At 35.3% G+C, this 26,445-nt stretch overlaps 1 protein-coding gene across 1 annotated transcript; it reads left to right on the top strand.

Moving 5' to 3' along the window:
• The first annotated feature begins 1,960 nt into the window (after nucleotides 1-1,960).
• LOC106130257 (solute carrier family 22 member 15) lies at nucleotides 1,961-25,997 on the top strand. Its single transcript, XM_013329063.2, has 5 exons — nucleotides 1,961-2,080; nucleotides 22,264-22,719; nucleotides 23,262-23,672; nucleotides 24,314-24,566; nucleotides 25,590-25,997. The coding sequence occupies exons 2-5, from the start codon at nucleotides 22,295-22,297 to the stop codon at nucleotides 25,995-25,997; spliced, it is 1,497 nt and encodes a 498-aa protein (XP_013184517.1). The 5' UTR covers nucleotides 1,961-2,080; nucleotides 22,264-22,294.
• The last annotated feature ends 448 nt before the right edge of the window (nucleotides 25,998-26,445 follow it).

Raw genomic sequence — 26,445 nt, 5'->3', positions numbered from 1 at the left:
AACAAGGCATCGGCAAAGGCAGTTCACGCGACTGATTCACTATAAAATTAAAGGCCCAACCCCACTATTAAGGTTACGATATGTTATTTGGCTCAACTCTAATTATATTTAATACTGGTCGCTTACAAATAATGTGTGGTTATGAGAAAAAAAAAAAGAAATTATAGGGCTCCGAGGAGCGGAAGTTGCCTGTAGATATTTCGAACTGTTGAATGGTTTGTGCAACTTGGTAAGTAAGTAAGTACCTACCTGTTCTTAATTTAAACCGAATTTAAATTTTCCGTTCATATATTTATAGTAGAGGCCGCCCGTGACTTCGTCCGCATGGAAACCCTATCAATCCCGCGGGAACTCCGGGATAAAAAGTAGCCTATAAGTTATTCTGGGTCTGTAGCTACCTACATACCAAATTTCATCGTAATCGGTTCAGTAGTTTTTGCGTGAAAGAGTAACAAACATCCATACTGACATACCAACAAACTTGCGTATTTATAATACTAGAGGCCGCCCGCGACTTCGTCCGCATGGAAACCCTATCAATCCCGCGGGAACTCTAGGATAAAAAGTAGCCTATGTGTTATTCTGGGTCTTCAGCTACCTACATACCAAATTTCATGGTAATAGGTTCAGTAGTTTTTGCGTGAAAGAGTAACAAACATCCATACATCCATACAAACTTTCGCCTTTATAATAGTAGTAGGATTAGTAGATTTGTACTCTGAAGTTATTGTCAACAAATATGTATATATAAGTAGATTATCTAAATATAAATGACCAACAGAAGACAAAATTTTTTTTTTTTAATTTCTGTCTGACTGTTACGTGTTTATACTTTCATCCCGTAAAAATTATTGCTTTGAGTTGAATGCTGTTGAATGGTTTACTAATACGAATTTGACTTCGTTAAACTTCAAAATTGGTATTAAAAACCCTCTTCACCCTTTTAAGGGGACAATACAGAGATTTAAATTTTTCCATTTTCAAGCGGATGAAGTCGCGGGCAACAGCTAGTCAATAATAAATCGGACCCAGTGTTGCCAGCGTATCATTTCACAGACTAAATATCGTCCCGCGCGACCCCAATTAAGGGGTTGAATCCGATTTGCGTATTAATGGAGTACTTGGTTCTCTGTTTTAAACCTAATTGTTTATGGTAGCTGGTCCAACGGCGACATGAACAGAATTTTGTTTTGAAAATATACATACATACATACATAGACAATGTGCATTCGTCCACGATTTAGATTTAAGAGAATCTATATTATAATCTATATTTGTAAATTGACGTCCGGTGAAAATGCTGCAGTGTAGTTTGTTCCGCCGCTTTTTCTACACATGCGCTTTGTATGTATGTGCGTGTAGTTATAATTAAAGTGATGTGACGTCAATAAGTGATACATTGTATCCAATTTTGAAAATAAAACTGTTGTATTCTATTCTATGTAAGAAAAATATACGAAGGTTTGTCCGTAAAATACATTCTGCTCCCCTGTTAATAATAGTGTTCGTAACAATGAAACAAAAATGGCAAATTTGACATTGACAAATTTGTGCGACTTCAAAACATCATTCTGTTCAGTGATGTGACTGACCATTAAATTTTATTGTAGCACGACGTAAACAGCTACTGAAAAAAAATAAAAATTACATTATGTGCAACATTAACAACGCAACGTGCAACATATTATGAATATTGTATTCCAAATATAAATCTGTCATCTCATGGTCGTGAAAAATTTTCCGTTGTCAAATATCAAGAAAATTCACGCATTCCGTAATAAAAAGAATACATTATTTATTGTATCTTACAAGTACTTATATTATGCACACATGAAAAATGTAAGAATAAATTCTTATACAACAAAAAGAATTATCACCACAATAGACTGTTGAAAATTTTATGACGTAGTCACACTCGGGCAATTCCATTTTTAAAAACAAAACAGTAACAGTTGCCAGTTTAAACAACTGACTATCAGACAGTTGTTCCATTTTTTTTAATAATTTTAATTGGTGCCTTTAAATGAGGTTGTGAAGTGTAAAGTACCTATTTATTTTTTATTGATGGCCAGTATTGAAAGTGAGTATATGTTTAATGTAGCTTGTCACATACCTATTCTCTTTTATACGATTTCTTAGATTTTTATTACGCTAACACGTTTTCTGAAACTATTTCATGTTGAAATGTTGAATATGAAGACATTGTTTGCATTCAAATTAACAATTTAATGCTTCCATTTTTCCGCCAGATAATTTAATAAGGTCGATCACATTTTTTGCTCCTAGGCCGGTTTGGCAGCAAAAATAGTACCATACAGAATACAGTGATGACATCTCTTTATTCTGAGAGTACCACAATCAGCTGCTTTTAATTCTGTGCCGAGTCAATAAAGGGATTGAATTTTACACTTATAATAAATCCTTTAGATACAAACACAACAATTGAATCTTAATTTTGTCATTAAGTCTGAACCTTTTGAGGTCTTTCGCCATTTAGCTCTGTCTACCCCGTGATTTAAATTTTTGATTGAAATACAAACATAATCACTCTAGATTATAACCTCTCTCCAGTTGCCAATTACTAAAAGATCTCATTTGTACATGTTCAACATTCAAGACTGTTAGCTCTGTCAACCCCGCAAGGGATATAAACGTGATTATTGTATACATTATTCCTGTCCGTCTATGTGCATTCGACCCCCCACCCTATATTTTATTCAGCATGTTTTCATTGACGTCCCGAGGGATTTTGATCGTGTTTCATTTACATTGCATTGCATTTTCCAGTATATTATGAGTTTAAGTTTCAAATATGAATGGGAGAAGTATCGTAATAAATAATCTTTTTTTTAAATAATCACGTCTATATCCCTTGCGGTGTAGACAGAGCCAACAGTCTTGAAAAGACTGATAGGCCACGCTCAGCTGTTTGGCTCTAGCCTAACGTCTAAAAAAAGAAGTTTGTTAGCCTATCTGTTAAATGCCTTTTACTTACATCCATGGGAAAGAGATGGAGTGGTCCTATTATTTTTTGTACTGGCGCCGGGAACCACACGGCAACCATTACAACATATAATTTCAAATCAATCATTACAACAAATAATAATCATAACTTATTAAAACGACGATTAAAATATTGGTGAAGGTTGCCGGCTTAACTAAAGCTATTACAGTAAACGGCCGATTAATTACGTCTGGTTATTAACTCGGGGCCTTATCAAGTTGGCAAACATTAATAAATCTGCTTTGGTTTTATTAAAATCTGTCGTAACTCCGTATAAATGAGCGTAGGTAGTCGGGCGGTTAAGGTGTCAGACTTAAAATAAATTTTATCATCTATATATATTTTAATTTGTGTCTACTAATATTATAAAGCTGAAGAGTTCGTTTGTTTGTTTGTTTTAACGCGCTAATCTCTGGAATTACTGGTTCGAATTGAAAAACTCTTTTTGCGTTCAATAGACCATTTATCGAGGAAGGCTTTAGGCTATATAACATCATGCTGGAACTATAAGGTGAAAAAACGGGGAAAATTATTCATCCTTCAGGGCTTTAATGCCTATGCCTAAAATAACTATTCCACGCGGACGAAGTCGCGGGCACACCTATTAATATATATTTAAAATTCATCCACTAAACCGAGTGACAGTATATTTTACGCGGGTGATGGCACGGGCGCTCTGTAGTAGTGATATTAGTGTATAGAATTCTACTACTGAATACCTCTTATTTGATACAAATAATGAGTATTATTGAGATTCAAATAGTGACAGGGTGCTAATAATTATGGAATAATCGTTCTTAATTTACCGTACCATAAATAAAGGAATACAAATGACTATAGAATATTAGTTAAGTTCAGTACACTAGTATCAAACTAACAAACTAACTAGGTCAACCCTTTATCATACAAACAATATAATTACAGAAATGCATATACATATAATACTGCAACAAAAAACTACATTAAAGAAAATAAAATAAAATTATGCCTCTTTCCCGGAGTGGTAGGCAGAGACTACATCTTCCCACTTGCCACGATCTTTGCATAATTCTTTCACTTAGTCCACATTATTAATAACTTTTCATGCAAACTCCTCGGATTCGGGTACTCTTGACCTGACCTATCGCAAGGACGTCTCTGATTTGATCCAGTACGTTCGTCTAGAATAGAATAGAATAGAACAGATTTATTTTCAAAATTGGATACAAGGTATCACTTATCGACGTCACATCACTTAAATCTAATTATAACTACTACCGCTTCCAAAGCGCATGTGTAGAAGGAGCGGCGGAACAAACTACACCGCAGCATTTTCATCGGCCGACAATTTACAAATATAGTTCTCTTAAATCTAAATCGTGGACAAATGCAATGTGCATTCATCTACATTAAAAAACATGAATGAATGTAGAACTAATTATATCAATTCCAATATTTCGTCTACTATAGTTGACTCAGCAGTACTTTGTAGATTATTACGAGTAGTATTACTTAGTACGATTATAAATCCTAAGTTAAAAGGTCAGAAGGCAGTGGAAAGGAAAATAAACCGCCGCGGTAAGCCTTAACTTTTATGAGCACTGTCTCTGGCCACAATATTTCATGTTAAATGGGCTAGCTTTGTCGTTAAATTTGTAAGTTATAGCTGTAGGGTTTCCACGATTATTGGGTGAACGGGGATATTATTTTTACCTATGAATATTCCACTGATGAACTGTAAGATTTTTGTTTTAGGCGATGGGCTAACAACAAGTTTGAAACTATTTATTTTCTAATACAAAAATATTCTAACACATTGTAAGTTACCTTAATAAAACTAAAATAAATCTAAATATAACTAATCAATGAAAACTAAAAGATAAAAATGCAAATAAGCCTAAATATAAAACAACTTACACTTATTTACAAAAATGCAAGTCCCGGTAGATCGGAGTATTGAAGTAAGGTGCCCAGAAGGCTGGCAGCATTGCCACGTTGAATAGCAAACAATTTATTATTACTATGTAAATTTATATTTATTATTATTGGGATGTAAGTACTATTTGAAACTCAATTCCATCATTGAAGCCATACAGCTAAACGTGGCCTTTCAGTATTTTCAAGACTGTATGCTCTGTGTGTAAGGGATAAAGATTATAATTATGTATGAATGTATGTGCCGTGTGGTTCCCGGCACCAATAGAAAAAATAATAGGACCACTACATCTCTCTCCTATGGATGTCGTAAAAGGCGATTAAGGGGTAGGCTTATAAACTTGGAATTCTTCTTTTAGGCGATGGGCTAGCAACTTGTCACTATTTAAGTCTCAATTCTATCTTAAAGCCAAATAGCTGAACGTGGCCTATCAGTCTTTACAAGACTGATGGCTCTGTCTACCCCGCAAGGGATAAGTATGTACTATTCCACTGCTGATCATAAGTCTCCCCATTTTTGATCATCTTCAAACCAATTATTGCAAACGATTGGACTTCTACTTTTCTCACGACAAATCGTTCAAACTGTTTGTAAGCCTAACGAGCGTAGGAGAACACATTTAGATTATTTTTCCTCTTTTTTCTTTTCTAGATATATAATTTATCGAATGCTCTAAAATTACCTATCCTCCTAATGTAATTGCGAATGAAAATATAATATTCTGTTCGTACCACGCAGATTCTTGGCATAATAATCGTAGAGCAAAATATTTTTTATTTATTTATTGATTTAATCTTTATTGCACCTAAAATAATGTAGTAAAACATGTGGATTTAATACCAAAAGGCATTCTCTACAAGTCGAACCTTTAGAGCAAACTGACATTGTAATTTGGGGTGGTTAATAAAAAGGTAAATTTTTAAGGATAGTGGACATTCTAATATAAAACATAGATAAATAGATAATTCATTTATTTGATTTGCTACACACATTTTACAATTCCATATGAACATATATACATACATAAAATCACGCCTCTTTCCCGGAGGGGTAGGCCGAGACTACCTCTTTCCACTTGCCACGATCTCTGCATACTTCCTTCGCTTCATCCACATTCATAACTTTCTTCATGCAAGCTTAGGTTACGGGTACTTTTGACCTGACCCTTTACCAGGACGTCCTTAATTTCATATGAAATAGGTACAAATTAATTAGGGTGTGAGTTGCAGCAATACAAAAAGGTCACAACTCAACGAATTTATTGCTATAGAGCAATACGCTGATTTTAAGTTATGACCTAGAAGCTAGACCATACATACATATGGTCACGTCTATATCCCTTGCGGGATAGACAGAGCCAAAAGTCTTGAAAAGACTGAATGGCCACGTTCAGCTATTTGGCTTAATGATAGGATTGAGATTCAAATAGTGACAGGTTGCTAGCCCATCGCCTAAAAAAAGAATCCCAAGTTTGTAAGCCTATTATTCCCTTAGTCGCCTTTTACGACATCCATGGGAAAGAGATGGAGTGGTCCTATTCTTTTTTGTATTGGTGCCGGGAACCACACGGCAATGCCGGGAACTACACGGCAAACACGGCCGGTGTAGTAGTGCAGTAGTAGAGTAATATTGCAAATCGTTTGAAAAGAAAATTTGTCTGATTTTTTTTTTTATTTTCGATTAATACTTACATTTCATGCTGAGCTAAAGTAGTTACCCTAAGTACTTTTCATTGTTAGTCTTTTTGGAGTCCCTACACTAACTCACGCTATACATACATCACCAAAGAAACATAACAATTACGAAGGTTGTACATTGTGGTCGGCGGTCACGCTCTTTGTTTCAACATATTGTACACGTTAATATTACATTTGACACTTTTGTGACTTCTTTCCAACAATAATGTATTCTAGTTTCATGAGACATTGTTGTTGTATTTGTTTCCGTATAAGGTTCATTTAGGTAGGTTAGTTTGTTCTTAAAATAATTACGGTTATTGGAGTAAATGTATTATAAGTATAGTCTTTAAATAAAACATTTGTATTTTTCTCGAATTTACATTTAACTTTTTTGCTAAAGGTATTAGTATTATTAGTCCTCCTATTGTACCTTTTTGGTTTAGAAAGTGGATGAAGGCCTTTCTTAATTTATTCAACATTTTATTGAGCTTTGTAAAGATTTAGATCTATATTATATAATATTATAAAGCTGAAGAGTTTGTTTGTTTGAACGCTAATCTCAGAAACTACTGGTTCGAATTGTAAAATTCTTTTTGTGTTTAGTAGACCATTTATCGAGGAAGGCTTTAGGCTATTTATCATCACGTTGCAACTATTAGGAGCGAAGAAATAATGGAAAAAGTGAAAAAAAAAACGGGGAAAATTTATATGTATATCTTGAAGGCCATAATAAATAATGCCCATAATAACTATTCCACGCGGACTTAGTCGCGGGCACAGCTTGTATATAAATAAATTAACTCTCAACTTTTGCAAGGGAATCCAACACACAGTGATCATTCAGTTGCCTGACTTGAATGTGCAGGCTTCCCCACAATGTGTTTTCTTACCGTAAGAGCATTGGTTAACTATCTAACTAATTACAACAAAGAGACCGCCAACACTCTTATTAAAAATTGTGTGGGAATATATGTTTGTATACGGTGATTATATATATGTATGCATGTATAGGAATAAGCTATTTATTAAGAAACAAAAGACAAAATTAGACAAAACAAATTAAAAACAAACGAAAATAAACATACTCCTTAAACTGCAAAATTTTGTGTTATTGAGTTCAATCAAATTATCACGTCTATATCCCTTGCGGGGTAGACAGAGCCAACAGTCTTGAAAAGACTGATAGGCCACGTTCAGCTGTTTGGCTTAATGATAGAATTAATATTCAAATAGTGACAGGTTGCTAGCCCATCGCCTAAAAGAAGAATCCCATGTTTATAAGTTGTTCATAATTTACATAATATAATAAAAAAGATATTGCGCAGCGCATTGGCCCAGCGGAAAATTAATAAAAAAAAACGATGTCCTTCCTAAAGGTCTATTCTATAAATGTGCCAAATTTCGTGAAAATCAAACCAGAAGTTTTGAAATTTATCCGTTACAAACATACAAATCTTTTCTCACAAAATGGCACACACTAACAAGCCAAATCATAACCCCTTCTCTCCGTAGTCGAGTAAAACTAATGTGTTCGATGACACAACATCGATATCTTTCAATAACCAAATTAAGTTTATCAAGTTCGCCCGTAAATTCAGTTTTATGTGAACTATCGGTGTGAACTATGCCTCGTTATCTTTATATACAGGGTGCTTGGAATTCTAACAACCAATATGGCGCGATTCATTTTTTGTTTAATACTTTATTTAATATTTATAATAGGTACTTAAGCTAAGAGCTGCCTATTCTATTAGTGAGTAATAGACATATCAAACTTCACTACATAGTATAAAACAAAGTCGCTATTTTAGTCTGTTTGTCTGTATGCTTAAATCTTTAAAATTACGCAACGGATTTTGATGCGGTTTTTTATAACAGGTAGAGTGATTCAAGAGGAAGGTTTTTATGTATAATAACATTTATAATTTTGCACCCGTGCGAAGCCGGGGCGGGTCGCTAGTATATTATAAACGCGAAAATAAGTTTATTTGTAATGTTTAGGTATTACCTCGTCATACGTCTACTGCATAAATAATTTGGAAATTTTGCGTATCTATAAATAACAGTATGGAAAAGGACATTGGGCACCTTTCATCCCGCTAAAAACTATAATTCCCGTGGGATTTGGGAAGAATCTGCATTCTTTTGTAGGTGGCGCTAGATTCGCGCAGGCGAAGCTACGGGTAGTAACTAGTAAAAGACTAAGCCTTTGTTTTATATCAATATATATATTATTTTTATATAACTTTTCAATTACTGACTGACTGACAGTTTTACCATAATAAATAGAACATTGAAATTTTACCATAGATCCTCATAAGGATTTTTAGGAAGAGAAGTTAAAGGAGTATTTCGTTTAACGCGGGCGGAGTATTTAGGGACACCAACAGGTTACATGATAACATTCTAAAAAATACACTCACAAAATTAAAATCAAGCATGCAACCCAATTATACTTAAGTGAGCAATACTTTTTCAAAAATAAATTAAGAATAACCCGGTTACGACTACATACATGTGAAAAAAAAGAACAAGAAACAAAAAAAAAACTATAAAAAAGAACAAAAATGTATGATGTATTAATAATAGAATAACTGAATCTTAGTTTTAAATTTAAATTGAGAATCATGGCAAATTATCATGGTCATTAATTCTGTTATTAGCTTTCTTGTAACTGGAAAACGTTCTCGTGTATGCGTGTAATAACTAGAACACGCTGTACCTAGCGATGTCAGCCGACAATATTTATGGCGTCGGGGCAAATAAAACAGTTTTTTTTCGCTGTTATCGCTAAGTTATGATACAAAGTGATTTGTGGCTCCCGTTTCTGGTAGCTCGGATATTTATGTAACTTTATGAACTCAGTTCTTTTTTATATCAAATGTAGTTACTGACTGCATCTTGAGTTGAAGTTGATAAAATACAAAGTACCTATAATAAAAATAAAAAAAAAACACGTTTTCGTATAATAGAAAAAAGAATAGGATCACTTATCTCTTTTCCATGGATGTCGTCAAAGGCGACTATGCCAAAGGCTTATGAACTTTAGATTCTTCTTTCAGGCGATGGGCTAACAAACTGTCACTATTTGAATCTCAATTCTATCATTAAGGCAAATAGCTGAATGTGGCCTTTCAGTTGTTTGAGCTCTGTTGGCTCTGTCTATCCCGCAAGGGATAAAGACGTGATTATATGTTATGTTATATATTTAAAACACTTCCATTTAACCGAGTGACAGTATATTCTTCACGGGCGAAGTCGCAAAGACCTTCATAAGGTCGTGTAAAAACCTCACCCACCCAATCCCGAATTACGATGAAAAGGCGCACCCCGGGCTCCTCTCCAGGAAGGCGAGGATGTAAACGGGACTCATGCCAAGAGGAAAAAGCATATTTTGTATATTTCTTAGCACTACTAATTAATGTGCCGTGTGGTTCCCGGCACCAATAAAAAAAGAATAGGATCACTCTACCTGGTTTCCATGGATGTCGTAAAAGGCGACTAAGGGATAGGCTTATAAACTTGGGATTCTTCTTTTAGGCGATGGGCTAGCAACCCGTCACTATTCGAATCTCAATTCTATCATGAAGCCAAACATCTGAACGTGGCCTATCAGTATTTTCAAGACTGTTGGCTCTGTCTACCCCGTAAGGGATAAAGACGTGATAATATGTATGTACTAATTTATAAAATAAAGTACTTACAACTTATCTACGAAACAGCTGTAAACCGTGACTTCAGAAAAGCGATGTGTCCAATTAATCAGTGTTTATTTGCATCAGACACAGCCCCCCTAATTTGTTTGCAGATGAAAAGTTAAGCTATTAACACCCTCCTTTTTTAGCTCTTAATCTTCCGTCGCAAGACAAATGGCTACCCTCAAGAATTAATTTCATTGAATTCTTCCGTGGAAATAAAGACGCCGTGTAATGAGCAATAAAAAATGTTTTTCCGTATTCGAAAAAGTGAAAGTAATGCATGTAATTAAACATGCAATGAATAGTTTCTTCCTTTCGCAGATCAATAATGGGTCATCCTAATTTGATGATTTATGTATGTATATGTATTTAATGTATCTTGTATGTATTAATGCATTTTAATGTAATGTTTGTATTTTGCAGTATGCATGTGCACTTTATCGCATCACCACCTGAAAGTTTTTTTGTTCGGTCAGCCGGTAGACTGGTAGAGAATTTCTAATGGCATTAAGTCCGCCTTTTCAATTTATAATAAAGTTTTAAATAAATAAATAAAGTATGGGTAAGTGAAAAAAAATCAATTATAACATAGGAGAAATAATATTGTACCCACCCTTTTATTAATTAATATAAATATAAACATACGGGACGAATTACACGGATTGAGTTAGTCTCGAAGCAAGTTCGAGACTTGTGTTACGAGATACTAACTCAACGAGACTATATTTTATAATAAATACTTATATAGATAAACGTCCAAGACCAAGGCCAATCAGAAAAAGACCTTGTTTTCAACATGCCTTGGTCGGGATTCGAACCCGGGACCTCCGGTGTAGGTAACGTAGCTTTTTTACGTCATGTTGCGCTCCGTCTCAACTTTTTCATTTAGTTAAGGCGAAACAAACGATTTTTCATTGTCTTTTTTTTTTCAATTTCAAATATCGTTTTGTTTTTAAATAGCCTTTGATGTTTCAGTTTGATGTTCCTCTCAATTTGATTTATTTCTCTTCTCTTTGATACCTGACGTGTATAATATTTATATTTATTTTTACAAAATTGTATGATTTGTCGGCATTTATGTACATTGATTTTCAGTTTTTATAAAAACGTATCGTATTCGATCTTTGATTATTTTGTGTTAATTTGTCGCTTGTCTTTTTTTAATTTTTATTTTCAACAATATTTTTTTTTAATCGCTAAATTATTGGCATTGGCAAAAGTTGAACGTGGCCTATCTGTTGGCTCTGTCTACCCCGAAAGGGATATAGACGTGACTATAAGTATGTATTAAAAGAAGACACTTAACCTTAACAACCAATTCCTTAGCCGCCTTTTACGACATCCATGGGATAATTATGGAGTGTTTCTATTTTAAAATGCTGAAAACTATGTATATAAAAATAATTTTGTAAGATATCATAAATCATTTTGAAAAATGCACCTAACCACAACTTAATGCAGACGATAATTAGACCACTCATCTCTTTTTCATGGATGTCGTAAAAGGCCACTAAGAGATAGGCTTATGAACTTTAAATTCTTCTTTTAGGCGATCGCTGGCGAGGCTTGGAAACTGTCACTATTTGAATCTCAATTCTGAACGTGCCCTTTAAGTTTTTTTGGGACTGTTTGCTCTATCTACCCGTACGGGATAAAGCCGTGATTGACGTAACGTATATATGTGGTGATACTTAGTGCATTATACATATTATAATGGATATAAGTTGCAATTGCAAGCTATTTGCAGTCGGGATATGGCCCATCACCCGCCGGCCGTAAATTATTCAATTTATTTAACTATACTACTCGTAAAACAATCAAGGTTTGTCGGTACTTTTATGTGCTATAAGACAAGCTACCGTGTGGTTCCCGGCACCAATAGAAAATCGAATCGGACCACTCCGTCTCTCTCCCATGGATTTTGTAAAATGCGACTAAGGGATAGGCTTACAAACTTATAGAAGAAATAATAGAAAATATATAGGCTTATAATAGAAAAAGAATAGGATCACTTATCTCTTTCCCATGGATTTCGTAAAATGCGACTAAGGGATAGGCTTATAATTTTGAGAATTTTCTTTTAGGCGACGGGCTAGCGACCTGCCATTATTTGAATCTCAATTCTAACATTAAGCCAATCAGCTGAGCGTGGCCATTCAGTCTTTTCAAGACTGTTGGTTTTGTTTACCCCGCAAGGGCTATAGACGTGAATATATGTATGTATGGACGTAATAAAAAGTAAAATACAAAGGAAATAGCGCTAATCTAGGAAAGTCGTGGACGGATGTTGTAAAGAAGGTTTTCTGAGAGAGGTTTATATCTATAAATGCTTTCCGTCAAAGCCACTTAACGTTTATCAATGTAAAGTAAACAGTTATTTTATTATATGATTACTCTGATAATTGAAATGGAAAAATTGATTGTTGTATCACATACATACATAAAATCACGCCTTTTTCCCGGAGGGATATGCAGAGACTACATCTTTCCACTACGATCTCTGCATACTTCCTTCGCTTCATCCACATTCATAACTCTCTTCATGCAAGCTCGACGGTTTCGGGTACTCTTGACCTGACCCTTTGCCAGGATGTCCTTAACATTTCTATTACAATTACTCTGATATTTTTTTTATTTTATTAAAAGGCAACGCAACAGATGCTAAGTAATAATATTATTTGAAATATAATATTAATTAAAACGGAAAACTGAAACCATTTTCTATTCAGAATTTCTATTATTTTCATTGGCAAATATAATAAGTCTCGGTTGGAACATCACTCCATGATCTGTGCTTTCAGCCATCTAAAATGATATCAGTATTCACAAACGCGTATCACTAGCAAATAGTCTGTTTCCATTAGCATTTGCCGCGTCAACTCTTCATCTTAAAGCTTTAAGATTGACGCACACTGAAAATTAATAATAAATACATAAATTTGCCTCCGTTTGTTGTTTATGGAATTACTAGAGGCCGCCCGCGACTTCGTCCGCGTGGAATCAATCCCGCGGGAACATCTACCAAAGCAACCTTTATGTTATTCTGGGTCTTCAGCTGCCTACATACCAAATTTCATCGTAATCGGTTCAGTAGTTTTTGCGTGAAAGGGTAACAAACATCCATACTGACATAGTCACAAACTTTCGCATTTATAATATTAGTACACTATAATAATAGTAAAACAATGTATTCTCTCGTCCACATTCTATTCTAAGTTTGGATATTTGTGAAGTTAACGATGTTGAAGAAAATGCTGCAGTGCAGTTTGTTGCCGCTTCTTCTGCACTGACGCTTTGGATGCGGCAGTAAACATAGTTTTATGTTATTTATTTGACGTCAACCAATGTTGTGAAACCAAACGTTTTGACAATAATTAAGCGATATGAAGTACATGTAGTATACAGGGTGACTTTAAATTCAACTGCATAAATTTAACTGTTAAGTGTACTCATCTAAAGGATATTTAAAAACGTTAAAAGAAAATTATCGGTTCATATTTCAGAAAGTACGAAAAAAATAAAAGTAGGTATCAAAATCCACGATCCTTAATACGTCATATCACCCAGGCCGGTGGAAAAGCGACGCGTAAGATTCAGAGGTCAACAACACAATTCATTCAGCTGAGCGATCTCGACAACTCTGTACTTTACTTGACCTTGATATTAGAATAATAATTCAGTTTTCAGACATTTATTTACATGTTTAGTTTTAATTTCTTTTTGTAGTATTGGTCTGTATTAAAGCGTGTGACGTAGTTTTTGAGGGTTTTTTAAATGTGAAAATGATGACGTTTAATTTAAATAAAAATAGGCTCAAACGGCTCAGAAGCATGGGTATAGTCTATGCTTAAAAGGATGCAGTTTGTTTTAAATGTCACGCTGTATAATAATGAATAAAAATTTTGAATTGAATTTGAGAAGGATAGGATATGAGCGTCGCTCCTACAATTCGGTTATGACGGACGGACGTCGCCGCCACCCGCCGCCGTTTATAAAACTCAATTACGCCGCCTCAACGCTCGGCAATAATGATAATTGATGATGAAATTTTCGAGCTTTTTGCGCAGATCCGCCGACGCCATATTTCTTATTTCGGCGCGTTTGCATTGCGACGGTCGGCACGGCACGATTTTTGGGACGAGTGAAATGGGCCGTGTGGTTCCCGGCACCGGTACAAAAAAAGAATAGGACCACTCCATCTCTTTGCCCATGGATGTCGTAAAAGGCGACTAAGGCGTAGGCTTGCTAACTTGGGATTCTTTTTTTAGGCGATGGGCTAGCAACCTGTCCCTATTTGAATCTCAATTCTATCATTAAGCCAAATAGCTGAGCGTGGCCTATCAGTCTTTTCAAGACTGTTGGCTCTGTCTACCCCGCAAGGGATATAGACGTTACCATGTGTGTGTTAAAAAATAAATCTATTCTATTCTATCTTCTTTGTCCTGCTACTGTTAGGCCGGATTACATCCTTAATTCTCTGAAAAGGAGCCCAAGATGTCAGTCTTTTCAAGGCTGTTGGCTCTGTCTACCCCACAAGGTATATAGACGTGATCATATGTATGTATGTTTGTATGAAATTTGAAAGAGTTAAAATTACTTATTTTTAAAAGGTTGTGAGCAAGTATAAAAATACGCAGAAAAATTATACATGAATTGGTTCGGCGAGATGTCTCTTATTTCGAATGTTGAAGTATGTATAATTATTACGATTATATAAACTATTGAAGAAATGAACTGTATTGACAAAAAAATACAGCTGCTTACTTGACATATGCATGACATTATACTTTTTATAAAATTACTAGCTTTCTAGCTAGTAATTTTATAATCTATATATATAAAACTCTTCCGTTACTGAGTGACTGACTGACAGACAACGCACAGTCGAAACTACTGGTCGTAGACAGCTGAAATTTGGAATGTAGGTTCCTTGGGATATGTAGGGGAGCACTAAGAAAGGATTTTTGGAAATTCAACCCCCAAGGGGGGGGAAAAGGGGTAAAAACGTTTCTATGAAAAAATCTTATTCCTTGGGTTTATAAACTTGAAACTTGGCATGAACACGTACATAGGCAAGTAAATATGTTTGACATTACAAGTTTTTTCAAACTACCCTCCAATCGTGATTTAGGGGGTGCGATTGGGTGACTGATTTATTAACGCACAGCCGAAACCGCTCGGTATAGGAGTCTGAGATTTTGAACAGAGGTTCCTTTAGTAACATAAGTGAGCACTAAGAAGGGATTTTTGAAATGTCTACCCCCAAGGGGGGGAAACGGGATAAACTGAGCCGGGGCTGCGGGAAAGTTCTAACGAGATACCGTGGCCCCGGAACGCAAAGGGCAACTGAAGGAACGAGGTGGGTTTTAGTCAGTAAAAGTCTGACACTCCCTTCCGTTCCACCCAGAGCGGGAGAGGTCATTTGATGATTTCCCATCCTTAAAAAAAAAGACTTTGTATGACAACTTTCAGTCGTCTCTTTAACATACATAATAACATACATAATTATGTACATACATGCATAACATTAATAACATCACGCCTTTAAATCCCTATTTTGTGTTAACACTACCCATACAAACAGCTAAAAGGAAACAAGTGAAGAGACGAAATTTGTCCGCATCCATTTTCACCTAAATTCTTAACGTTAATGAGATTTACTTTTTATTATCAGGTCAACCTAATAGCCTCACATGTACGTATAACTTCGTAAGAATTTTCTTTCAACTCCTAACCATTGAGGAGTTGTACCTTCCATCATCAGCTCATTCACATGGGATGATGACTATCAGACGCAAATACTTAAACAGATCTATGAAATTGTCAAAAACGTAATTGCCTGTAAATTTGAGGTTTGCCCTTGATTTCCCTGGAATACCATCATCAGATCCTGACTAGGTAACAACGGGACCAACTTGAAAGTATACTCTACCGAACAAAAAAAGAATCACGTAAATCGGTCCATAAATCTCGGCGTAATCGGTATACATAAATAAAACACCCGAATTTTATTTTCTATTAACGAGTTGTCTCGATGCTCGAATAGATGGCGTTGGCATCGAGATAGATCGCGCTATGGTTTCGTTACCGTCATTTAGCTAGGTAGCGTAAAATATTTTTGTTTGTTTACTTTACACATGTAATCGATAAACTCCGAAACTACTGAATCGATTTCAAACATTCACCATTAGAAAGCTACATCATCCCTGAGTAACACAGGCTATATTTAATTCCAGTTGTAACAAGATTTCAGCCTGTGGAAGAAAAAGCCCTGTTGAGATCATTAAAAAACGCGCTATATATAACCGAATTACACGTGGGCGAAGCCGCGGGCGGAAAGCTAGTAATTTTATATATAAATATTAACGTTAAAGTATACTGAGATTGCTGACTGTTTTGCGCCATTTTTTATTTTAAGTTGAACCAAGCTAAACACATCTGTAAAACCGCATTCAAATGGGAGTAGAAGTTTTCGCGTTTTGCGAGTACACACATACAGACAGACAGATATTCTAAAAATCATATTTTAGGCTCTTAGGTCTTATATAGATCCCTCAAATCGATTTTTTGTCAATGTGTTTTGAGTATAGACATTGGTCAGTATCTACTATCTATGAATACTAATATTATAAAGCTGAAGAGTTTGTTTGTTTGAATCTCAGGAACAACTGGTTCGAATTGAAAAATTCTTTTTGCGTTGAATAGACCATTTATCAAAGAAGGCTTAAGGCTATATAACATCACGCTGCAACTATAAGGAGCGAAGAAATAATGGAAAAGGTGAAAAAAAAATGGGGATAACTATTCATCCTTGACGGCTTCAATGATGCCCAAAATAACTATTCCACGCAGACGAAGTTCCGGGCACAGCTAGTTTTATTATATGTATGGATAATGATTTTTTTCTTCTGCTAAAAACTCTAATTCTTCACTATTTGTAAATTGTTAATTGTGACATAAGTTCTATATTCTTAAAAAAAAAATATTTCAAAAGTGAAGATAACGGAAACAGTGTCTTCCGACCGGCGATATTTCTTCATAACACGGCCCTGTTTAATTTGTGAGTGCTTGACGCCTGATTAAAAACTCTTTTGAAAAATTTACGACACTGAGCGGGTAAGGGGGTGTCGTCCGCATAATACTTGAGTTTCTTTTTTCTTCATAATTAAGAAAATAAATTATTTCGCTTATCTTGGTGCGTTCCTCTTGTATCTGAAAATTGATCATGTAATCTATACTGATAATATATTATAAAGCTGATAAGTTTGTTTGTTTGAACACGCTAATCTCAGAAACTACTGGTTCAAATTGAAAAATTCTGTGTTGAATAGACCATTTATCGAGGAAAGCTTTAGGCTATATAATATCACGCTGCAACTATTAGGAGCGAAGAAATAATGGAAAATGTAAAAAAACGGGGAAAATTATTCATCCTTGGGGGCTTGGGGGCTTCTATGATGCCCAAAATAACCATTCCACGTGGACGAAGTCGCGGGCACGGCTAGTTACAAAATTTACGTTGTCATGACGTGATAATGTATATTACACAAACGCTGTCTTCTTTTTCTGGAGTTAGTCGAGATTATGTCGTCTCCTCCCTGGAAAGGAGTACGGTTGCGCTTTTGACCACGATCTGATTGGCTAAGTCAGGTTTTAACGCGACTCCCGTCTGACCTCCGACAAACTTTAATGAGGAACCCAAACCATATTGTATTAAGGTCGCCTATATTTTATATTTCAGACTTTATCTGCTGTTATAGACTACTTCTCTTTTCCATGGATGTCGTAAAAGGCGACTAAGGGATAGGCTTATTAACTTGGGATTCTTCTTTTAGGCGACGTGCTAGCAACCTGTCACTATTTGAATCTCACTTCTATTATCAAGCCAAAAAGCTGAACGTGGCCTATCAGTTTTTTCGAGACTGTTGGCCCTGTTTACTCCGCAAGGGATATAGACGTGACTATATGTATGTTTTGTTATGTAGAAAATGCAGCAGTAGTTTGTGCTACTGCTTCTTATACACTTGCATTTTTATAATTTATATATATCAATTTAAAAAATTTTATACCAAGGGCCAAATCAGAAGACCTAATGAGAACGCACTCTTCATCATTCATCGTTCTTTCGATTGCTATTGAGTGTTTATTCGGGACGATTCTGACTGACTGACAGTAAATTAAAACGTTTTGCAGAGAAAGATGTGTATTCGAATTGAGAAATATTGTCGAAAACGAGTAATTCTGATTTGATCTTAAGAGTCTTCAATCAAATTCAAGATAATAAGATTTATACATACATACATATAATCACGTCTATATCCCTTGCGGGGTAGACAGAGGCAACAGTCTTAAAAAAATTATAGTCCACGTTTAATATTTAGATCCAAATAGTGACAGATTGTTAGCCCATCGCCTAAAAGAATCTCAAGTTTATAAGCCTATATACCTTAGTCGCCTTATTATATCCATGGGAAAGAAATGGAGTGGACCTTTTTTTTTATTGGTGCCGGGGACCACACGGCACACATAATAAGATTTATTTTGTTAAACTGAATCAAACCGGGTATTTTTCTGGTAAAAGGTCAGGTCAACTGTATACGAGTATTTAACCAATGAAATGGTTGATGCATAATTATCATGTTTATTATACGTATAGACGTGATTATGTATGTATGTATATAAGTGTAACATCAGTTTGTGATTTTACAACACAGATGATAAGGACGTCCTGGCAAAGGGTCAGGTCAAGAGTACCCGAAACCGCCGAGCTTGCATGAAGAGAGTTATGAATGTGTATGAAGCGAAGGAAGTATGCACAGGTCGTGGCAAGTGGAAAGATGTTGTCTCTGCCTACCCCTCCGGGAAAGAGGCGTGTTTTTATGTATGTATGTTTCAGATGATGTCACTCTCTCATTACGACCTACCTTAAAGGCTTTATAATATCCCCTTTAGGATCACTTCGAAAAACTGCTCAATTTTCACTCCAAACACCAAATGATAAGGTCCATAATTTGAGGTCTTAGACTATCCTTGGTATACAATTTTCGAAATTACAAGACAGCGACGCAAATCATATTAATGGTCATCCAACCATTGCCTTCGGTGGCTATAAATCTGATGTTAAGTGGTCAGAGAAGGGTAATTCTGGTGATTAGACTTTATCTACCCTGTTTTTTAATCCTAAGGGTTTGTGCAGCGTGCGGCCGACTTCAGTCGTACCGACTCGGTGCGACTAGTCCTACATACATAGGTACATAGAATAGAATAGATTTATTTTCAAAATTGCATACAAGGTATCACTTATTGACGTCACATCACTTATATCTAATTATAACTATTACCGCTTCATATCGCTATAAGCGCATGTGTAGAAGAAGCGGCGGAACGAACTACACTGCATCATTTTCATCGGACGTTAATTTACAAATATAGATCACTTAAATCTAGATCGTGGACGAATGCACATTGTCTACATTAAAAAACATGTAATCACATCTTTATCCCTTGCGGGGTAAAACAGTGAATAGTCCCGAAAAGACTGATAGGCCACGTTAAGCTGTTTGGCTAAATGGTAGAATTGAGATTCAAATAGCGACAGGTTGCTAGCCCGTCGCCTAAATGAATAATCCCAATTTTACAAGCCTATATCTTAGTCGCCTTAAGCGACAGCCATTTGAAAAAGATGGAGTGATCCTATTGTTGTCGCTCCGAGTCGCATCGATCGAAGTCGTACAATCGGTCGACTTCGGAGGAAGTCGCCGGCACACTGTCCGAGCCTTTAAGCGGGCATCACTAACCTGTGTTTAGATACAAACTCGAATGCAAACCCTGGTTTATGAAGGAGAAACGCTTGTCGGGTGTAGATGGTAGATAATTCGCGAAATAACTTTTGTTTTAAAGGTTAGACCTTTATCTGGAGAACGTTTATCGTGTAGTAGAAAATGAGTATGGTATTTTTGTATGAGACTTTAATTTTGTGGTGTACATTTTGGGAGACATAGTAATAAACGTTTGAGCGTTGGTGGCCGAATCGATAAGGTTAAAATGCGTGATGGCATACAGGCACAGGTTGGAATCCCCCCTCGGCCATGTACCAATGACTTTTTTCTAAGTTATTTACATTAGTTTGAATACTAACCGATGCTCTTACGGTGAGGAAACTTGCCCATTCGGCAAATGGATGTGTAACCATGATCGATCCAATAATGGTTAGGTTTACCTGCAAAGAACCCTTCTACCCCGCAAGGGATATAGACGTGACCATAATATGTATGTATGTTTATCTGCAAAGGTTGCGGAGGTCGGATGGGAGTCGTTTTCGTGTAAAAATCTCAGTCACCAAATTCAAATTCCAATCGTTCGTTTTAATATTACACATACAACAAGACTTTGTTATTAACGGGGTAGACAAGGTCTATAGTCACAGTCCCGAAAACCACGTTTTATCATTGAATTGTGATGTCCTGAATGAAGAATCCCAAGGTTATATTTTTTTCCTTGAGTAATTTTTGCATAGAAAATGGAAAATACTATAAAAGCAATCCTCTTTACTTTTGTTCTATTACTGTCTACTAAAATAGAAGTATGTATTATTTATGCGCTAAGAACATTTATTTCTACGTAGTCGTTTAAAAACTCTATTCTACAAAATCACGTACAACATCTGTTAAAGATAAAGGCGGCATCTTAATTCTGTTACAACCAGACAGAATATTAGAGGCATTTACTTGATTGAGGCGAAAGTGGTCCAAATTACAGGTTGGTAGCCCTCACGTCATTACCGGACATAGACCGCTAAAGTTATAGATGAACAGTCTCCCTCGAATCAAATTTAGTAACACGAACATACAAATTTTTAAATCAATATTTTTTTTTCTACCTATATTTTTTTTTTCTTTTGTAATAGTAATTAAAGTTAATTTGATAAATTTTCACTTGTAATAAAAATATCTAGTAAAAAGTATTAATTTCGTACTGGTTACATCGATGTCATGTCATCGTCGATCCTGGATTTGGTCATGTAGGTTTATAAACGAAGCTGGACTCTCGTCTGTGGTTTATGACTTTTGCAGTAGAACCTTACAAGAACATATTGGATCATGTTACATTTCCAGTTGCATGAATAACAGTATCGGCTAGCACTCAAACTAATTCAGAAAAGAGGCATTGATACATGGTGAAGTAGATTAAGAAATGACACCTGTTTTGGAAATAAGAGTGTTCATCTAAAAACTTTATATCTCTGACTCAGTCCATCATGTCTGAGCTAACGAGACTCACGGGACTCCGGAGCTAACAGATAGGTATCAATCACAGCCATTTCAGAATGATTGATGAAACATTGAAGATGGATGAAACGGAATGTTAGCAATTTTGCAAGATACTTAAGATTTTTCATAAACTTTTTTTTTTTTTTTTGAGATTAACTTATATAATCCGCACAGAAAACAAATCGATGCTTTATAATCATTTGATTAAAAGTATGAATTTTTTGTTTAAAAAAAGAAGGAACATAACAAATTTGAAAATTTTCTGAACATTTAAACCGAATTGACTTCTTAGAAAATTTCTACTTCCTTATACAGTATCTTAATTATTGTGAAAGATGGCAATTAAACCACAGCTTATATAAATTAAGGTCATTTTCAAAATTTAATTCTGCTAGTATTAAAATAACAGTTTTCTTTTCATAAACATATAAATCTGAACAATGTATTCTCTCGTTCACATTCTATTCTAAGTTTAATTAATATTGTGAAGTTGACGTTGTTGAAGAAAATGCTGCAGTGCAGTTTGTTACCGCTTCTTCTGCATTGACGCCTTGGAAGCGGCAGTAAACTTAGTTTTTAAGTAATTTATTTGACGTCAACCAATGTTGTTAAACCATATGTTTTGACAATTATTAAGCGATGTACAGTATCCTATAGTAATGAATAAAAATTTTGAATTTTTTGAATTTTGTTCCAGGTTTTGGCCAACACACAAACAACACTCAGACATGACCAAGAAACATAACATAACGAAATATGTAGTTAATAAAGTAACACATGACAGCAAACGCGACGATGATTACGTTGTTAGATCTATGGGAGCTTTTGGTGTTTGGCAAGCGTTGATATGTCTTTTAGCGGCCGTAACTAGAGTTATAGCTGGCTGGAATATTATAACTATAGTCTATCTTACGCCTAAAACACATTTCATCTGTACAGAATTTGAGAATGGCGCAGAACCGTTAGAAGTTATTAATACGACATGTTATGATGGTTGTCTGAAGTATGAGTATGAAAATATAATATTTGAATCGACGCTCATATCTGAATTCGATTTGATCTGTGACAGAGCATGGTTGGCTAGTTTTACACAGTCGATGCTGATGTTCGGCTTGTTTCTTGGAGTCAATTTCTTTGGATGGGTTTCGGATAGGTAAATTTTAAAGTTTAATTTCAATACATATTTAATTTTGTCCCGTCAGCTGCGACAAGTTTCTACATACATACATACATATGGTCACGTCTATATCCCTTGTGGGGTAGACAGAGCCAACAGTCTTAAAAAGACTGATAGGCCACGCTCAGCTGTAAGGCTTAATAATAGAATTGAGATTCAAATAGTGATAGGTTGCTGGCCCATCGCCTAAAAAAAGTATCCCAAGTTTGTAAGCCTATCCCTTAGTCGCCTTTTACTACATCCATGGGAAAGAGATGGAGGGGTTCTATTCTTTTTTTGTACTGGTGCCGGGAATCACATGGCACAACAACAAGTTTCTGACAAGTTTCTTTTGTTCTTTTATAGTGTTATTTGTTTCAAAATATACAGTCGAGATTGTTCATTATAAAATTATTTTTATTCATCATGGAATTGATATTAATTAAAAATCTAGTATTATTATTACAAAAGAAATTATTCCGAAATAAATGATCAACTGAAAAGAAAGCGAAAAAAATTACAAATTTATTGTGTTCCAGATTTGGCCGGCGCATGAGTCTGATATGCGGTGTAGCAATACCAGTGATGTTTTCTTTAGCAGCACCATTTGCACCGAACTACTGGACATTTTGCGTCATACGTTTCTTCGTAGGACTGGGTTGCGGAGGCATCTTCACCGTTTCTGTAGTAATTATAGTCGAAATCATAGGACCACAGTATAGGGAATTCGGAGGTGGATTGGGAATTGTAATAGATGGCATTGGTCAGTCTACAGTGGTCATATTCGCATACTATGCAAGAACGTGGAGGATGTTAATGCTGTGTTTAGGATCAACTTCAATATTGATATTGCTGATGACTTTGTTCTTTTTGCCCGAGACACCGAGGTGGTTGATGGCGAATCAGCAAGGGGACAGGGCGGTGGAGTTGATGATAAAAGTCGCGAAATTGTAAGTATTCAAATTTGTAATTTGTATTCTCTCTCTCTCATAAGGGATGTAGACGTGACTATATGTATGTATATTGTAAGTGTTATTCTTCTTCCTTGCAGGTCTAGTAGCGTAGACAAAATAAAGTTTGTTTCTGTTATGTACACGAAATTATATACAGGAGCATTTAATACAGTATTGTACTACAAAATTACTACTTATTTCAATAGAAATCTCGTTCAGTAGACCCATTATTAATCACAAAGAATATATATACATATAATTACGTCCAAATCCGTTGCGGGTCTTAAAAAGACTAATGGGCCATTAAGCCAAACAGCTAAACAGCTGTTTGGCTTAATGATAGAATTGAGATTAAAATAATGATAGATCGCTAGTCTGTCGCCGAAAAGTAGAATCCCAAGTTTATAAGCCTATCTCTTAGTCGCCTATTACGACATCCATGGGAAAGAGATGGAGTGGTCCTATTCTCTCTTTTCTAATGGTGCCGGATACCACACGGCACGGAAAAAAGCATTGTTGATATTTTTTATGGAAACTCTTCAAAAATCTAATCATTTTTCTACAACTTTCAAATTTAAGAAGTGGTATATTAATTATTTATAAGCATTTTACGGTTGTTAATCTTCACTTTTTTACAGCAATAACTTGCCCACAGAAAATATAAAAGAAAATGTCGAAAAGTCGATGAAAGAAATTGAAGAGAAACAAAAATATCAGAAGGAATCTCATGGGTTTTTGGATTTGTTCAAAACTAAAGAATTGACATTGGTCACAATTTTTTCTACCATAATTTGGAGTGTTGCTGGTGTATGCTTTTTTGGTATCAACCAGTACGTGCCTCTGCTGGGTAGTAATGTTCATATGACCGTATTGGCTTCTGGATTAGTTCAAGTAAGTACGGTATCTTATTGAAAATTTACATATTCATCAAAGCTCGGTATTACTTTTAATTAGAATCTTTTTTTAATTGATATAAAAATATTAATGTATTTATTACTTTTTTTTTATTGAGGAACCACAACAGGATAGGACCATTCCGTCTCGTTCCCATGGATGTCGTACAAGGCAACTAAGGGGTAGGCTTATAAACTTGTGATTCTTCTTTTAGGCGACGGGCTAGCAACCTGTCACTATTTGAATCTCAATTCTATCTTTAAGCCAAATAGCTCAAAGTGGCCTATCAGTCTTTTCAAGTCTGTTGGCTCTGTCTACCTCGCAAGGGATATAGACGTGATTATATGTATGTATTTATTACTTATTGAAAAATTTGATTACTTAGCATTCATATTTAATCGAATTGATGGTTTTAGAACTATTATGTCGACAAAAGAAATTTTTAAATCACTTCTAATGGCTGTAATTTAGGTATTAAAATCCAAAGGCTCTTAGATATGTGACCAAATTTAATTTCTTTGTTTTTTAATTTTAATGATGTTAATTTATGTACACCTGTGTCAATAACTTCTAATATAATAACGTCAACATGACGTGCAAATTCAGTATGACCAATTTAAAATATGATTCAAACATTTAAATAATTTATTCTATTTAACTTATAGTATGGAATGTGTTCGAATCCAGGCCGGGGCATGATGAGAAAAGAACTTTTTCGGATTGGTCTGAGTTTTGGACGTTTATCTATATAAGTATTTATTATAAAATATAGTATCGTTGAGTTAGTATCTCGAAACACAAGTCTCGAACTTACTTCGAGGCTAACTCAATCTGTGTAATTATCAAAACAATGTGTCGTAGAACCTGAAAAATACAAGGCGAAAGCCATGATTAAAAAATAATATTAATTTGGATAGTTTGAAAAGATCTTAGGTAGGGAAATATTTATAAGTGATTCAATCATTAACTTCCAAGTCGAGAAGGTTGGTACTTACTTACTTAAAATCTTTTAATTTTCAGATACCAGCGGCACTAGTAGGGATGGGCAGCAACAAATGTTTCGGACGAAAGGGATCTTCATTTTTCTTTGTTCTACTAATTGCTCTTGCAATGGGAATCCTAGCGTTTCTTCCGGATGGCAACTGGGCGGCTGTGATAGCTGTTACAGGATTATTCTCAGCTACAACACTATTCTCGATATTGTATGTTCAAATTAATGAGCTATTCCCTACGGTTTTAAGGAACATGGGGTTTGCAGTTAGTTCTGCTGGTGCTAAATTAGGAGCCATGATAGCCCCGTTTATTGTGAATGTCAAACCCCACTGGGTATCTTCAGTTATATTTTCTTTGTATCCATTATTCTGTGCTGGATTTAGTTTGCTTTTGCCCGAGACTAAGGGGTTGACGTTGAAAGATACAATTTTTTGATAATAATTATTACAAACAAAAAAAAAAACAGTGTTAGTTTTTTGATGTGAGCGTTGTTTTTCGAAAATCTAGACTATATGCTTTGTGTGCGGTGTGGTTCCTGGTACCAATTAAAAAAGAATAGGACCACATTATCTCGTTCCTACGGATGTCGTAAAAAGCGCCTAAGGGATAGGCTTGTAAACTTGGAATTCTTCTTATAGGCGATGGGCTAGCAACCTGTCACTATTTGAATCTCAATTCTATTATTAAGCCAAACAGCTGAACGTGGCCTATCAGTCTTTTGAAGACTGTTGGCCCTGTCTACCCCGGAAGGGATATAGACGTGATTATATGTATGTATATATGTATGTTAATTCACGTGCTCCCGCTATATCTCCACACATTACAAAAGGTAAAAGGTATTTACCTCTTTATCCCTTACGATGAAGAAAGTGCCAATTTTCAC

This window comes from Amyelois transitella, chromosome 9 (assembly GCF_032362555.1).
Source record: "Amyelois transitella isolate CPQ chromosome 9, ilAmyTran1.1, whole genome shotgun sequence".
Classification (NCBI taxonomy): Eukaryota; Metazoa; Arthropoda; class Insecta; order Lepidoptera; family Pyralidae; genus Amyelois; species Amyelois transitella.
The sequence above is the reverse complement of the archived record's forward strand: the minus strand, read 5'-3'. Positions and strand labels throughout refer to the sequence as shown.

Bases quoted from the DNA above. Each gene is read 5' to 3' on its own strand.
- LOC106130257 (XM_013329063.2), top strand. From the start codon at position 22,295: ATGACCAAGAAACATAACATAACGAAATATGTAGTTAATAAAGTAACA. The intron at 22,720-23,261 runs GTAAATTTTAAA...ATTGTGTTCCAG, and splicing joins TTTGGATGGGTTTCGGATAG to ATTTGGCCGGCGCATGAGTC. The intron at 24,567-25,589 runs GTAAGTACGGTA...TTTAATTTTCAG, and splicing joins TGGCTTCTGGATTAGTTCAA to ATACCAGCGGCACTAGTAGG.